The 17,091-nt window shown below is 51.6% G+C and overlaps 1 protein-coding gene across 1 annotated transcript; it reads left to right on the top strand.

Moving 5' to 3' along the window:
• Positions 1–9,243: 9,243 nt before the first annotated feature.
• Positions 9,244–15,561, top strand: ALKBH6 (alkB homolog 6). The gene is made up of 7 exons (XM_075259482.1): positions 9,244–9,271; positions 11,228–11,287; positions 12,043–12,111; positions 12,877–12,937; positions 13,948–14,099; positions 14,176–14,298; positions 15,120–15,561. Exons 2-7 carry the CDS (start codon positions 11,237–11,239, stop codon positions 15,384–15,386), a joined length of 723 nt encoding a protein of 240 aa, XP_075115583.1. The 5' UTR covers positions 9,244–9,271; positions 11,228–11,236; the 3' UTR covers positions 15,387–15,561.
• Positions 15,562–17,091: the final 1,530 nt, after the last annotated feature.

The following is a 17,091-nucleotide window of genomic DNA, read 5'->3' as shown; positions in this document are numbered from 1 at the left end:
TGGAGGGGGACATTATACTGTGGGGACAGCTGGAGGGGGACATTATACTGTGGGGACAGCTGGAGGGGGACATTATACTGTGGGGACAGCTGGAGGGGACATTATACTGTGTGTATAGCTGGAGGGGGACATTATACTGTGGGGACAGCTGGAGGGGACATTATACTGTGGGGACAGCTGGAGGGGGACATTATACTGTGGGGACAGCTGGAGGGGGACATTATACTGTGGGTGCAGCTGGAGGGGGACATTATAATGTGGGGACAGCTGGAGGGGACATTATAATGTGGGCGCACCATGAGGGGGACATTATACTGTGGGGACAGCTGGAGGGGACATTATAATATGGTGCACCATGAGGGGGACATTATACTGTGGGGACAGCTGGAGGGGAACATTATACTGTGGGGGCAGCTGGAGGGGGACATTATACTGTGGGGACAGCTGGAGGGGAACATTATACTGTGGGGGCAGCTGGAGGGGGACATTATACTGTGGGGACAGCTGGAGGGGACATTATACTGTGTGTATAGCTGGAGGGGGACATTATACTGTGGGGGCAGCTGAAGGGGACATTATACTGTGGGGACAGCTGGAGGGGGACATTATACTGTGGGGGCAGCTGGAGGGGACATTATACTGTGGGGGCAGCTGGAGGGGGACATTATAATGTGGGGACAGCTGGAGGGGACATTATACTGTGGGGGCAGCTGGAGGGGGACATTATAATGTGGGGACAGCTGGAGGGGGACATTATACTGTGGGGACAGCTGGAGGGGGACATTATACTGTGGGGACAGCTGGAGGGGGACATTATACTGTGGGACAGCTGGAGGGGACATTATACTGTGGGGACAGCTGGAGGGGGACATTATACTGTGGGGACAGCTGGAGGGGGACATTATACTGTGGGGACAGCTGGAGGGGACATTATACTGTGGGGACAGCTGGAGGGGGACATTATACTGTGGGGACAGCTGGAGGGGACATTATACTGTGGGGACAGCTGGAGGGGACATTATACTGTGGGGACAGCTGGAGGGGGACATTATACTGTGGGGACAGCTGGAGGGGGACATTATACTGTGGGGGCAGCTGGAGGGGGACATTATAATGTGGGGACAGCTGGAGGGGACATTATAATGTGGGCGCACCATGAGGGGGACATTATACTGTGGGGACAGCTGGAGGGGACATTATAATATGGTGCACCATGAGGGGGACATTATACTGTGGGGACAGCTGGAGGGGACATTATACTGTGGGGACAGCTGGAGGGGACATTATACTGTGGGGGCAACTGGAGGGGGACATTATACTGTGGGGACAGCTGGAGGGGACATTATACTGTGGGGACAGCTGGAGGGGGACATTATACTGTGGGGACAGCTGGAGGGGACATTATACTGTGGGAGCAGCTGGAGGGGACATTATACTGTGGGGACAGCTGGAGGGGACATTATACTGTGGGGGCACCAGGAGGGGGACATTATACTGTGGGGACAGCTGGAGGGGGACATTATACTGTGGGGACAGCTGGAGGGGGACATTATACTGTGGGGGCAGCTGGAGGGGGACATTATACTGTGGGGGCAGCTGGAGGGGGACATTATACTGTGGGGACAGCTGGAGGGGGACATTATACTGTGGGGGCAGCTGGAGGGGGACATTATACTGTGGGGACAGCTGGAGGGGACATTATACTGTGGGAGCAGCTGGAGGGGGACATTATACTGTGGGGACAGCTGGTGGGGACATTATACTGTGGGGGCAGCTGGAGGGGACATTATACTGTGGGAGCAGCTGGAGGGGGACATTATACTGTGGGGACAGCTGGAGGGGGACATTATACTGTGGGGGCAGCTGGAGGGGGACATTATACTGTGGGGCAGCTGGAGGGGGACATTATACTGTGGGGACAGCTGGAGGGGGACATTATACTGTGGGGGCAGTTGGAGGGGGACATTATAATATGGTGCACCATGAGGGGGACATTATACTGTGGGGGCACCAGGAGGGGGACATTATACTGTGGGGACAGCTGGAGGGGGACATTATACTGTGGGGGCAGCTGGAGGGGACATTATACTGTGGGGACAGCTGGTGGGGACATTATACTGTAGGGACAGCTGGAGGGGACATTATACTGTGGGGACAGCTGGAGGGGGACATTATACTGTGGGGGCAGCTGGAGGGGGACATTATAATGTGGGGACAGCTGGAGGGGACATTATACTGTGGGAGCAGCTGGAGGGGACATTATACTGTGGGGACAGCTGGAGGGGACATTATACTGTGGGGACAGCTGGAGGGGGACATTATACTGTGGGAGCAGCTGGAGGGGGACATTATACTGTGGGGGCAGCTGGAGGGGGACATTATAATGTGGGGACAGCTGGAGGGGACATTATACTGTGGGAGCAGCTGGAGGGGACATTATACTGTGGGAGCAGCTGGAGGGGACATTATACTGTGGGGACAGCTGGAGGGGACATTATACTGTGGGGACAGCTGGAGGGGACATTATACTGTGGGAGCAGCTGGAGGGGGACATTATAATGTGGGGACAGCTGGAGGGGACATTATACTGTGGGAGCAGCTGGAGGGGACATTATACTGTGGGGACAGCTGGAGGGGGACATTATAATATGGGGACAGCTGGAGGGGACATTATACTGTGGGAGCAGCTGGAGGGGACATTATACTGTGGGAGCAGCTGGAGGGGGACATTATAATGTGGGGACAGCTGGAGGGGACATTATACTGTGGGGACAGCTGGAGGGGGACATTATAATGTGGGGACAGCTGAAGGGGACATTATACTGTGGGAGCAGCTGGAGGGGACATTATACTGTGGGGGCAGCTGGAGGGGGACATTATACTGTGGGGACAGCTGGAGGGGGACATTATACTGTGGGAGCAGCTGGAGGGGACATTATACTGTGGGGGCAGCTGGAGGGGACATTATACTGTGGGGACAGCTGGAGGGGACATTATACTGTGGGGGCAACTGGAGGGGGACATTATACTGTGGGGACAGCTGGAGGGGACATTATACTGTGGGAGCAGCTGGAGGGGGAAATTATAATGTGGGGACAGCTGGAGGGGACATTATACTGTGGGAGCAGCTGGAGGGGACATTATACTGTGGGGACAGCTGGAGGGGACATTATACTGTGGGGACAGCTGGAGGGGGACATTATACTGTGGGGGCAGCTGGAGGGGACATTATACTGTGGGGACAGCTGGAGGGGACATTATACTGTGGGAGCAGCTGGAGGGGGACATTATACTGTGGGGACAGCTGGAGGGGGACATTATACTGTGGGGGCAGCTGGAGGGGACATTATACTGTGGGGACAGCTGGAGGGGACATTATACTGTGGGGGCAACTGGAGGGGGACATTATACTGTGGGAGCAGCTGAAGGGGACATTATACTGTGGGGACAGCTGGAGGGGACATTATACTGTGGGGGCACCAGGAGGGGGACATTATACTGTGGGGACAGCTGGAGGGGGACATTATACTGTGGGGACAGCTGGAGGGGGACATTATACTGTGGGGGCAGCTGGAGGGGGACATTATACTGTGGGGGCAGCTGGAGGGGGACATTATACTGTGGGGACAGCTGGAGGGGGACATTATACTGTGGGGGCAGCTGGAGGGGGACATTATACTGTGGGGGCAGCTGGAGGGGGACATTATACTGTGGGGACAGCTGGAGGGGACATTATACTGTGGGAGCAGCTGGAGGGGGACATTATACTGTGGGGACAGCTGGAGGGGGACATTATACTGTGGGGACAGCTGGAGGGGGACATTATACTGTGGGGACAGCTGGAGGGGACATTATACTGTGGGGACAGCTGGAGGGGACATTATACTGTGGGGGCAGCTGGAGGGGGACATTATACTGTGGGGACAGCTGGAGGGGACATTATACTGTGGGAGCAGCTGGAGGGGGACATTATACTGTGGGGACCGCTGGAGGGGACATTATACTGTGGGAGCAGCTGGAGGGGGACATTATACTGTGGGGACAGCTGGAGGGGGACATTATACTGTGGGGACAGCTGGAGGGGACATTATACTGTGGGAGCAGCTGGAGGGGGACATTATACTGTGGGGACCGCTGGAGGGGACATTATACTGTGGGAGCAGCTGGAGGGGGACATTATACTGTGGGGACAGCTGGAGGGGGACATTATACTGTGGGGACAGCTGGAGGGGGACATTATACTGTGGGGACAGCTGGTGGGGACATTATACTGTGGGGGCAGCTGGAGGGGGACATTATAATATGGTGCACCATGAGGGGGACATTATACTGTGGGGACAGCTGGAGGGGACATTATAATATGGTGCACCATGAGGGGGACATTATACTGTGGGGACAGCTGGAGGGGGACATTATACTGTGGGGGCAGCTGGAGGGGACATTATACTGTGAGGACAGCTGGAGGGGGACATTATACTGTGGGGGCAGTTGGAGGGGGACATTATAATATGGTGCACCATGAGGGGGACATTATACTGTGGGGACAGCTGGAGGGGGACATTATACTGTGGGGACAGCTGGAGGGGACATTATACTGTGGGAGCAGCTGGAGGGGGACATTATACTGTGGGGACAGCTGGAGGGGGACATTATACTGTGGGGGCAGCTGGAGGGGACATTATACTGTGGGGACAGCTGGAGGGGACATTATACTGTGGGGGCAACTGGAGGGGGACATTATACTGTGGGAGCAGCTGGAGGGGACATTATACTGTGGGGACAGCTGGAGGGGACATTATACTGTGGGGGCACCAGGAGGGGGACATTATACTGTGGGGACAGCTGGAGGGGGACATTATACTGTGGGGACAGCTGGAGGGGGACATTATACTGTGGGGGCAGCTGGAGGGGGACATTATACTGTGGGGGCAGCTGGAGGGGGACATTATACTGTGGGGACAGCTGGAGGGGGACATTATACTGTGGGGGCAGCTGGAGGGGGACATTATACTGTGGGGGCAGCTGGAGGGGGACATTATACTGTGGGGACAGCTGGAGGGGACATTATACTGTGGGAGCAGCTGGAGGGGGACATTATACTGTGGGGACAGCTGGAGGGGGACATTATACTGTGGGGACAGCTGGAGGGGGACATTATACTGTGGGGACAGCTGGAGGGGACATTATACTGTGGGGACAGCTGGAGGGGACATTATACTGTGGGGGCAGCTGGAGGGGGACATTATACTGTGGGGACAGCTGGAGGGGACATTATACTGTGGGAGCAGCTGGAGGGGGACATTATACTGTGGGGACCGCTGGAGGGGACATTATACTGTGGGAGCAGCTGGAGGGGGACATTATACTGTGGGGACAGCTGGAGGGGGACATTATACTGTGGGGACAGCTGGAGGGGACATTATACTGTGGGAGCAGCTGGAGGGGGACATTATACTGTGGGGACCGCTGGAGGGGACATTATACTGTGGGAGCAGCTGGAGGGGGACATTATACTGTGGGGACAGCTGGAGGGGGACATTATACTGTGGGGACAGCTGGAGGGGGACATTATACTGTGGGGACAGCTGGTGGGGACATTATACTGTGGGGGCAGCTGGAGGGGGACATTATAATATGGTGCACCATGAGGGGGACATTATACTGTGGGGACAGCTGGAGGGGACATTATAATATGGTGCACCATGAGGGGGACATTATACTGTGGGGACAGCTGGAGGGGGACATTATACTGTGGGGGCAGCTGGAGGGGACATTATACTGTGAGGACAGCTGGAGGGGGACATTATACTGTGGGGGCAGTTGGAGGGGGACATTATAATATGGTGCACCATGAGGGGGACATTATACTGTGGGGACAGCTGGAGGGGGACATTATACTGTGGGGACAGCTGGAGGGGACATTATACTGTGGGGGCAGTGGAGGGGGACATTATAATATGGTGCACCATGAGGGGGACATTATACTGTGGGGACAGCTGGAGGGGGACATTATACTGTGGGAGCAGCTGGAGGGGGACATTATATTATGGTGCACCATGAGGGGGACATTATACTGTGGGAGCAGATGGAGGGGACATTATACTGTGGGGACAGCTGGAGGGGGACATTATATTATGGTGCACCATGAGGGGGACATTATACTGTGGGAGCAGATGGAGGGGACATTATACTGTGGGGACAGCTGGAGGGGACATTATACTGTGGGGACAGCTGGAGAGGACATTATACTGTGGGGGCACCAGGAGGGGGACATTATACTGTGGGGGCACCAGGAGGGGACATTATACTGTGGGGGCACCAGGAGGGGGACATTATACTGTGGGGGCACCAGGAGGGGACATTATACTGTGGGGACAGCTGGAGGGGACATTATAATATGGTGCACCAGGAGGGGACATTATACTGTGGGGGCACCATGAGGGGGACATTATACTGTGGGGGCACCAGGAGGGGACATTATACTGTGGGGGCACCAGGAGGGGGACATTATACTGTGGGGGCACCAGGAGGGGACATTATACTGTGGGGACAGCTGGAGGGGACATTATACTGTGGGGGCACCAGGAGGGGACATTATACTGTGGGGGCAGCTGGAGGGGACATTATACTGTGGGGGCACCATGAGGGGGACATTATACTGTGGGGGCACCAGGAGGGGACATTATACTGTGGGGGCACCAGGAGGGGACATTATACTGTGGGGACAGCTGGAGGGGACATTATAATATGGTGCACCATGAGGGGGACATTATACTGTGGGGGCAGCTGGAGGGGACATTATACTGTGGGGGCACCATGAGGGGGACATTATACTGTGGGGGCACCATGAGGGGGACATTATACTGTGGGGGCACCATGAGGGGGACATTATACTGTGGGGGCACCATGAGGGGGACATTATACTGTGGGGGCACCAGGAGGGGGACATTATACTGTGGGGGCACCAGGAGGGGGACATTATACTGTGGGGGCAGTTGGAGGGGGACATTATAATATGGTGCACCATGAGGGGGACATTATACTGTGGGGACAGCTGGAGGGGGACATTATACTGTGGGGACAGCTGGAGGGGGACATTATACTGTGGGGACAGCTGGAGGGGGACATTATATTATGGTGCACCATGAGGGGGACATTATACTGTGGGGGCACCAGGAGGGGGACATTATACTGTGGGGGCACCAGGAGGGGGACATTATACTGTGGGAGCAGCTGGAGGGGACATTATAATATGGTGCACCATGAGGGGGACATTATACTGTGGGGACAGCTGGAGGGGACATTATACTGTGGGGACAGCTGGAGGGGGACATTATAATATGGTGCACCATGAGGGGGACATTATACTGTGGGGACAGCTGGAGGGGGACATTATAATATGGTGCACCATGAGGGGGACATTATACTGTGGGGGCAGTTGGAGGGGGACATTATAATATGGTGCACCATGAGGGGGACATTATACTGTGGGGGCACCATGAGGGGGACATTATAATATGGTGCACCAGGAGGGGACATTATACTGTGGGGGCACCATGAGGGGGACATTATACTGTGGGGGCACCATGAGGGGGACATTATAATATGGTGCACCAGGAGGGGACATTATACTGTGGGGACAGTTGGAGGGGGACATTATAATATGGTGCACCATGAGGGGGACATTATACTGTGGGGGCACCATGAGGGGGACATTATACTGTGGGGGCAGCTGGAGGGGACATTATACTGTGGGGGCAGCTGGAGGGGGACATTATACTGTGGGGGCACCATGAGGGGGACATTATACTGTGGGGGCAGCTGGAGGGGGACATTATACTGTGGGGGCACCAGGAGGGGACATTATACTGTGGGGGCAGCTGGAGGGGGACATTATACTGTGGGGACAGCTGGAGGGGACATTATACTGTGGGGGCACCAGGAGGGGACATTATACTGTGGGGGCAGCTGGAGGGGACATTATACTGTGGGGGCACCAGGAGGGGACATTATACTGTGGGGGCACCATGAGGGGGACATTATACTGTGGGGGCACCATGAGGGGGACATTATACTGTGGGGGCACCAGGAGGGGACATTATACTGTGGGGGCACCAGGAGGTGACATTATACTGTGGGGGCACCATGAGGGGGACATTATACTGTGGGGGCACCATGAGGGGGACATTATACTGTGGGGGCACCAGGAGGGGGACATTATACTGTGGGGGCACCAGGAGGGGACATTATACTGTGGGGGCACCATGAGGGGGACATTATACTGTGGGGGCACCATGAGGGGGACATTATACTGTGGGGGCACCATGAGGGGGACATTATACTGTGGGGGCAGCTGGAGGGGGACATTATACTGTGGGGACAGCTGGAGGGGGACATTATACTGTGGGGGCACCATGAGGGGGACATTATACTGTGGGGACAGCTGGAGGGGGACATTATACTGTGGGGGGACCAGGAGGGGACATTATACTGTGGGGACAGCTGGAGGGGGACATTATAATATGGTGCACCAGGAGGGGACATTATAATATGGTGCACCAGGAGGGGACATTATACTGTGGGGACAGCTGGAGGGGGACATTATACTATGGGGCACCAGGAGGGGACATTATACTGTGGGGGCACCATGAGGGGGACATTATAATATGGGGACAGCTGGAGGGGACATTATACTATGGGGCACCAGGAGGGGGACATTATACTGTGGGGCACCAGGAGGGGGACATTATACTGTGGGGGCACCATGAGGGGGACATTATACTATGGGGACAGCTGGAGGGGACATTATACTATGGGGCGTTATACTGAGTGAGGGCGCAATAAAACAATGGCTGATAACAGGGGACAATATGACAATAGCACAGTAGAGATTATACTCGGGCAGATTGCCCATAGCAACCAATCACAGAGCAGCTTTCACATTCCCCAGGTACTATGAGAGATAAAAGCTGCGCTGTGATTGGTTGCTATGGGTAACGCAGGTTTTCTCGTCGTTTCCGCCATTTTCGTTGTGTTTGGCGTCTCTTTCTTTGTCTCCTCCTCCAGCCTGTGTGTACTCTGACCACCAAGCACAACAACACTGACTATACAGAGAAATCCCCAGCCTGGCGCTTAGTCCCGCCCATTTCCTCTAGCTGAAATGTCATTGGTTTCCTCGGGAAGTTCCATTCTCCATCCTGATTGGCTGTCTCAGCTGTCACTCACAGACCTTGCTCCCGGAAGTGACTGCACGCACGGCATTGTGGGAAAGGTGATGTATATATACTGTATATATACTCTAGGTGCAGGGCTGTATATACAGAGGGGACGTGATATACATGGCTGCACGTGCTCTGATCCTTCACCTCAGTCATTTCTAGTCTCAGGTTCGCTATATGTTGCAGAACTACAAGTCCCAGTATTCTCTGACAACCTAATGGCATGCTGGGAGTTGTAGTCACCTGTAGGAAATCTCTGGTCTGTGGTTGTATGCAGCCTTTATATGACATTAGACACTGCCCAATGAATAGAAGAGCGTGTCGTCTTAAAAATTGTCAGTATTTGGGAAAGCTGGGTGGAAAGGTTCTATTCTAATAATCACCGGTTGATGGAATAGGTCCGGACTGTAACGGCTCATGTTTATTAATGTGTTAATTGCATTAATAATCGCCATGTGACCTGCGACATCTAAAGTAACACGCACACGCCAGGTCACTGCAAATGTATTGTGTAAGAATCGCTCAGTACTCGGCGTCATGGCGGCGACAACCTCTAGATCACAATAAGATGATGCTTCTTTCTGCCATTACGCCGGGTGTTGCAGAGTGATAGTGTGATCTTTGGTTGTACAGAGGATGGAGCTGCTACAGATGAGCGAGTAGTGAAAGATTCCAGATTCCATATTCGTTTCCAGTACAGCCTCAATATTAGACTACTCGATCGAATATCGAATCCCATTATAGTCTATGGGAAAAAATGCTCATTTCAGGGGAAACCACTATTGGACTAAAGGAGAGTCACCAAGTCCATGAGTAGCAGGAGGAGAGTGTTTAGGAGGAGCGCTGTGCAGTTAGCGCACAGACCCCATAGACTATAACGGGTCCGTGTGCTTTAACTGCACAGCGCTTGCAGTTGCGCTATTTTGTTCAGGGGGGGGTCCTCCTGTGGACTCCTGCCGGACGGGAGGCGAGCGCTAATGTGCACTTACTCGTCCTGCAGAACCAGCATTGATTGGCCGAATGCTATACAGTGTACAACATTCGGCCAATCAACGCTGGTTCTTCTGGAGGCTCATCTGTGAGGAGGCGGAGTCTAAGATTGGACCACAGCAGTCTCCATTGTGGTCCGATCTTAGACTCCGCCTCGTCACAGACGAGCCTCCAGCGTTGATTGGCCGAATGCTGTACACTGTATTGCATTCAGCCAATCAATGCTGGTTCTGAATCGAATCTTTACTGCGAATAGCAATAGTATTCAAACGAGTACTTTGAATACCTACTCGATGGAATACCTACTCGCTCATCTCTAGTAGCCGCCAATATTACCCTATAAATCCGGGAAACTAATTTCCTTCCCTTGTACATCATTGATTCATTTCCATGTCTGATCGAGTAGGGAGTTCACGTATAACTAACATGTTGTGGAAAGTTTCTGCAGCAACAAAGGGCTCGAACAGGTGGAAAAATTTTTGTGGTTTTTTGGCGCAGCTAGCCGCACGGGATCCTGCTCCTGACCAGGCCCGAATGAATGGGAATCTGCAGCAAGATAGGTCATGTCGCTTCTTTTTTCCACAACCAGCTAGTGGGGAAAAAAAGCGAGACAACGGGAGCCATTTTTGCAGACGGATTCCGCGTCAAAATCTATAAATGTTTGTCTGGCTCCGTCACTGCCTCTGGTCACTCCGCTGCCGCCATGATGCGTCAGGTGATCATGTGACTGTGGCAGCCAATTCCTGTTCTGGCAAAACCACTATACTTGTATGGAATCCGTCTGATTTCAGTTATGAGGCTGGACCAAGTAGTCACTCCCATTTGACGGGTTGGCAGGATGAGTTACTATAACGGTGTGTAGGGACGTCATGATGTAGCAGAGCTCAGTCATTTGTACAAAGAAATAGTTACATGACAAATTCAGCTCTGATACATAAAAGAGGACCATGTATGTGCTGATTGTTCTGATGTCTGTATATATAAAAAACGTAATGTGTTCTATCTTGTTCTATACACAGGCTGCGGAAATGCAAACCAATATCTCTGCGACCGACCTGGAGAACTTCCTTATAGACAAGGTATCGGTGCATGAGCCAGGTGTTACTTCTCATGTACACACATATGGCAACTTATCCTAGGTACCGAAAGGGGTTGTCTCTTTATGGACACTTCTCCCTTATGAACAGGACAGGGGATCAGTGTCCGATCACAGGGGGCCGGATTGCCTGCCCCAGTCATCAGGAGGACAGGGGACTAAATGTCTCCCTAAAGCCTCTTGCAGGGCGCTTGCATGTCCAGCGCTCCATTCACTTCTATGGGACTGTAGGCACATTACAGTGACCCCATAGATGTGAACGTTGTGCTGGTCACACAAGTGCACTGGTGCTCAATTAGCAAGGAGGCTTTAGGCCGGGGTCCCACGGGACTAAATGACGCGATTTGCCCGCAGCAGAGATGCTGCGGGAAAAATTGCGGCATTTTACAGTGCAAGCGAAGGGGATGGGATTCATGCGAATCCCATCCCCACTTTGAGGAAAAAAACTCAGTGCGGACACCCTGCGATTTGCAAAGCCATTGCGGCTTTGCAAATTGCAGCATGTCAATTATACGCCGGCGGCTTTCCCGTAGATATAATGGGAAGAGAAAGTCCACGGAGGGAAACTCTGTGAACTTTCTCTTCAAAGCGCTGCGGAATAAACCACAATGCGATCACGCCGCAGTTCTTCCCACAGTACTTTATCACTGCTCTTACGGCCCGTGGTGCCTTAGCCTTAGGGAGACTTTCAGTCCTTTGTCATGACAATCCTAATCTATAGTCTGACCTGTCTCCTAGGTTCCTCGTGCTGCCTATTACATCCCTGAATATATCACCGCGGCGGAGGAGGAGTATTTACTGCGTCAGGTGCGGTAACTTCACAACATCTATTGTAGTAGTGGTGTGAGGGGCCGTCTGCATGGTGGGTATCGGGGTCGCTCCTAACCCCTCCCTGATCTCACGAGTAATGAATTAATTACCTGTGCTATGGGGGCTGTCTTTCCTAATACATAGCACACGTATTCAATTACCTCTTATTTGTAATAAGAGCGGGTGTCTTTAATAAAGTGGCCATTGGTTGTATGTTGTAATATATGTGTGGTAGATGGTAAATCCAAAGAACAGTCGGGATAAGGTTTAATGGCTGTGATAAGTATTGACTAGAAGCCAGCGATCAATGTTCACATTGATTCCTAATCTCTCCTGTTGTACATAGGACCTGTCTGCCCTCATCTGGGTTTGTTTTGGCAGGTTTGTATTTGAAACATCCCCCAGCTGTCTTACAGGGCCCGGGACATAACCCAATATACAGACAGGGGGATAACGCCATATACACCTTGTTTATCCCCTATGTTATGAGCAGGTCTCATATGCTGTATATACTGGTATACTGTATATATGTATATGCTGTGTGAGCAGGTCTCATATGCTGTATATACTGGTATACTGTATATATGTGCTGTGTGAGCAGGTCTCATCTGCTGTATATATTGATATATGTATATGCTGTATCAGCAGGACTAGATCAGCCGGGGCTTTCAGCTTATGGATACACTGATAATATCTGACCCTTTCCGCTCTTGTGTATACTGATTTTAACCTTATATCTTCCCGTGTCCATCTCTTCCTCAGGTCTACAATGCTCCAAAGCCAAAATGGACTCAGCTGTCCGGGAGGAAGTTACAGAACTGGGGTGTGTAGGAACAAACTCCTAAAAGTCATAGCTGGTAGAAACGGGTCAGATATGGGATGATTCCCCCATAGATGTTTTTGGCATATCCATATCTATATGATAAATGTAGGACCCCCTATGGGACTGGTTCCTGTTTTCAGAAGTTTGCCAATCCCTTCCCACCCGCTGGCCAGGACTTAAAGGCAAAGAATGAATGGACAGGCGGCCGCGTGTGTGCACAGCTCTCTGTACGGTTTTAACAGAGTCTTCCTATTTTGATCATTTCCACGCGCACACGGCCACTGCTCATTCCTTCTCCACCTGGTTGTGGCCACCATCAATCACCATATCAGGCTCCAATAATGGGAACGGGTCAAGCTCCAATACCACATGTGGACGGGGGGAGGCGCTGTTTTCTGACATTGTACTTACATGTGCTCAGCTCAGAGACTGGCATTAGGAGTTAATAGTGTTAATGTTCATTGGCTTGAGGTCGATGTATCTCTGCCATGTATGTGTCTAGCCTTGGCTTGTCCAAATGTAGCCTCAAGAGCTTGGCACGGGCTGAGAATTTGTGGGAGATGAAAGAAAGCGTTGAGCAGCGATTGGTTTGGCAGACGATATATTTATCCACTTTTAATTATTAATCTCATAAAATAACACAATTACCGAAATAAAGAAGAGGAGACATTGCCGGGATCTGTGTGAATGTTCCGTGTGTTTATATGGTGTAGGCCATTACTTGTCTGGTTGGCTCTCCTCCCTCCATCTATAGGAGCAGACGTCGCTGTCACTTCTGTCCCTTCGGTTTCCAGTCCCTGCAGCGATGATGTCCCAGTTGTCATCGCTGTTGCCCATCATTAGCCTCAGTGGTCAGCTCCCATTCTTGTACACGTGACCCCTGAGTTCTATGGTTGGCTACAGTGGTCACGTGATGACGGATTAGACATCATCACTTCCGGCCCAAGGCCTTGGCCGCTGCCCCAGTATCAGGTGGACCTGTAGCTTATGGGTATCTATTCTTGTTACAGGAGGTCTCCCTCATCCACGGGGCATGGTGCCCGAAAAGCTTCCCGCCTGGCTCCAAACCTATAGTGACAAGATTTCCTCTCTGGAAGTGTTTGGAGGGAATTGTGCGAACCACGTGCTGGTGAACGAATACAATCCTGGGGAGGGGATCATGGTGAGTGTGCGGTACACGAGGATCCAAGGTTAGTACATGACAAGTATGCGCTGACTGCTGTGTATCCATCTTACAGCCACATGAGGACGGGCCCCTGTACTATCCCACAGTCACCACCATCAGCCTGGGGTCACATACTTTGCTAGACTTCTATCTCCCGATCAGCAGGCATAGCTCTGGAGAAGATGAAGAAGACCAGGTAAATGTCTTATGACTTATTACTTTTAGACTAATGGCCGATCCTTAGGATATATCGTCAATTAAGGATTTGTGGGGGGATCTCTAAAGGGATTCTACCACTAAACGAACATTTTTTCTAATTACCACGTCGGAATAGCCTTAAGAAAGTCTATTCATCTCTTACCTTTAGACGTGGTCTCCGAGGCGCCGTTCATTAGAAATACCGGTTTTCACTGGTATGCAAATGAGTTCTCCGTAGCAATGAGGGCGGGGCCCAGCGCTCAAACGGCGATGGGGGGGTGTCCCCACTGCTGCCCGAGAGCTGCCCGCCTCTTCTGTCGTTCCAACTTCCGACGCCTGCATAGTACGCTCCTGTATTGAAATACAAGAGCAAGAGCGGCCTCCCAAAAATGGCCACCGGCAGCCATTTTTGGGAGACCGCTCTTGCTCTTGTAGTTCAATACAGGAGCGTACTGCGCAGGTTCTCGGTTGGACCGAGACGGAAGACAGAGGAGGCGGGGTTGCAGCTGAAGATGGAGGCGACGCTGGAGAGACTCCTCGGGCAGTGGTGGGGTCGCCCCCATTGCCGTTTGAGCGCTGGGGCCGCCCACATTGCTGCGGAGAACTCATTTGCATACCGGTTAAAAACGGTATTTCTAAGGAACGGCGCCGCGGAGACCACGTCTAAAGGTAGGAGACGAATAACCTTTCTTAAGGCCATTCCAACGTGGTAATCAGAAAAAATGTTTGTTTAGTGGTAGAATCCCTTTACATGACCCTATTATTGGTCTAGATATGGGGCACAGGACGGGTTTCTTCTGAGCACTCTCTATATTGCAGGTCCCCAGGACGGAGGAGCAGCGACACGTTCTCTCCCTCTTGCTGGAGCCGCGGAGTCTTTTTATTTTACGTGAGGACTTATATAAAACTTATCTCCATGGGATTTGCCCCTTGACTGAGGACACTCTGGACCCCAAGGTGGCCAATCTGGGTCAGTGCAAGGCACAATTGGGGGAGACCCTGACCAGGAGGACACGAGTCTCACTGACCATCAGATTTGTTCCTAAAGTGTTGAAGGCTGCCCTTTTTCTAGGGAAGAGAAAGTAGAACAGACATCGGCCCGATCCAGCATTAGCACATTGACTGAGCTGGGTGTGTTATTCAGGAGTCTGGGAAAGCTGGGTGACATCTCTTTTCAGACCTCGAATGGCATCTGTTTAGGTTTCTGGATTAATATAAATTGCAATGATCGGACAGAAGAGGAAGATTCGGGATCTGTATCTGCGGGGATCATGTTATATTAAGGAGAAATGTTCTTAATACAGATTTTATTAAAGGGGTTTCCCGATAACAACATTTATAGCTCATCTACAGGGTAACGGGTAAATGTCTGAATGCCGGGACCTCCAGCAATCCTGAGAACGCGGGTCCACAAGTGCCCAGTGAGGGGTAATAGTGCACAGGAGGGATCACCGCCCAGTACAGCGGTCTGTCATAGAAGTCAATGGGGGCTCAGGGACTCACTTTTTGCAAACTGCCGAGTTCTCAGCATTGAAATCACATGGGCATAGGTGATAAGTGATGTTAGAGTAAGTTCACACTGAATTTTGTGCAGGTAGGTTTTTCAAGGGGGAATCTACCTTCAAAAAAAATCATCTCCCAGCTCTCCCATTCACTTCAATAGAAGTCAGGAGCAGATATTTCTCCTTGATCTGATTTTTCTCAACTAAGGGCCTGTGCACATGGAGCTAACGCGCACTCCTTTTTTTTTGCATAATACACGTGTAAAAATCAAACTCCCATTGACTTCAATGACATTTTTTACACGTGTATTGTGCAAAAATGAGTGCGCGGTGTGCACGGACGGAAAAAAAATAAATAAATCTTCAAATCGATTCTGCTTTGCAAACTCCATCGAAATGGATGGGAGGCAGAAAAAAAATGCTAGTATTTTTTTTTTAAGTCGTTTTTGCAAAAACTTCTCCAAAAATTGCTGCAGAAAAATCAGAGGAAAAAAATCTGCTCCTCATTCCCATTGAAGTGAATGGACGAGATGGGAAGCGTTTCTTTTTCTTTCTTTTTTTTCTTTTGTACATCTGCAAAAAACTCTGTTTGAGCTTACCCTAAGGGCTAGTTCACACGGGCACAGAGGGGGCGGATTATGGCGCGTAATCCACGTCATAATCCACCCCCTCACAATGGTGGTCTGTGTAGACCGCCAGGCTACATAGAAAGAAGCGAGCTGCCCCTTCTTCAGGCGGATTCCGCCTCGCGGCAGCACCCTCCGAGGTCGGCCCATTCATTTGCGCCGACTCCGGAGGGGGAAGCCGCAACTGCGACAGCCATGGCAGGCGGGTTTTGACCCGAGAGTGACCCCCGGCTCCCTGCTTCACTCTTGGTGCCAAAATCCCCCTCTATATGAGATCTAATTTATTGATTGGAACTTTTTGAAAAAAAAAAAAAAATCTATATCTCCTATATTATACGGCTATTGTCTATGAAACCGCAGTGCGGTGGCCTGTCTGTGCAAGGAATACTTAGAAGACAATAAGAAGTTGCAGTATCTTCCTTTTCAGATTCACAGAGGTCAGAGATCTCCTAAGTGATGACATGTCCTAGTGATACGCCATGTAAGGGCCATGTCCACACCACACTTTTGTTACATTCCCCTTGTCAGTAGGACGTGTCACAGACTATTTGCACAAGCTGATAATCGGTCTGATTGAAATGCAGCCAAGAACATGCATGAGAAAGCCCCATGTGCTGTGCTGGCAGCGCCGCGTCCCCTTCATACGTACAGTTGTAGTGCAGA

The sequence above is a fragment of the Leptodactylus fuscus genome, chromosome 11 (assembly GCF_031893055.1).
Source record: "Leptodactylus fuscus isolate aLepFus1 chromosome 11, aLepFus1.hap2, whole genome shotgun sequence".
Classification (NCBI taxonomy): domain Eukaryota; kingdom Metazoa; phylum Chordata; class Amphibia; order Anura; family Leptodactylidae; genus Leptodactylus; species Leptodactylus fuscus.
The sequence above is the reverse complement of the archived record's forward strand: the minus strand, read 5'-3'. Positions and strand labels throughout refer to the sequence as shown.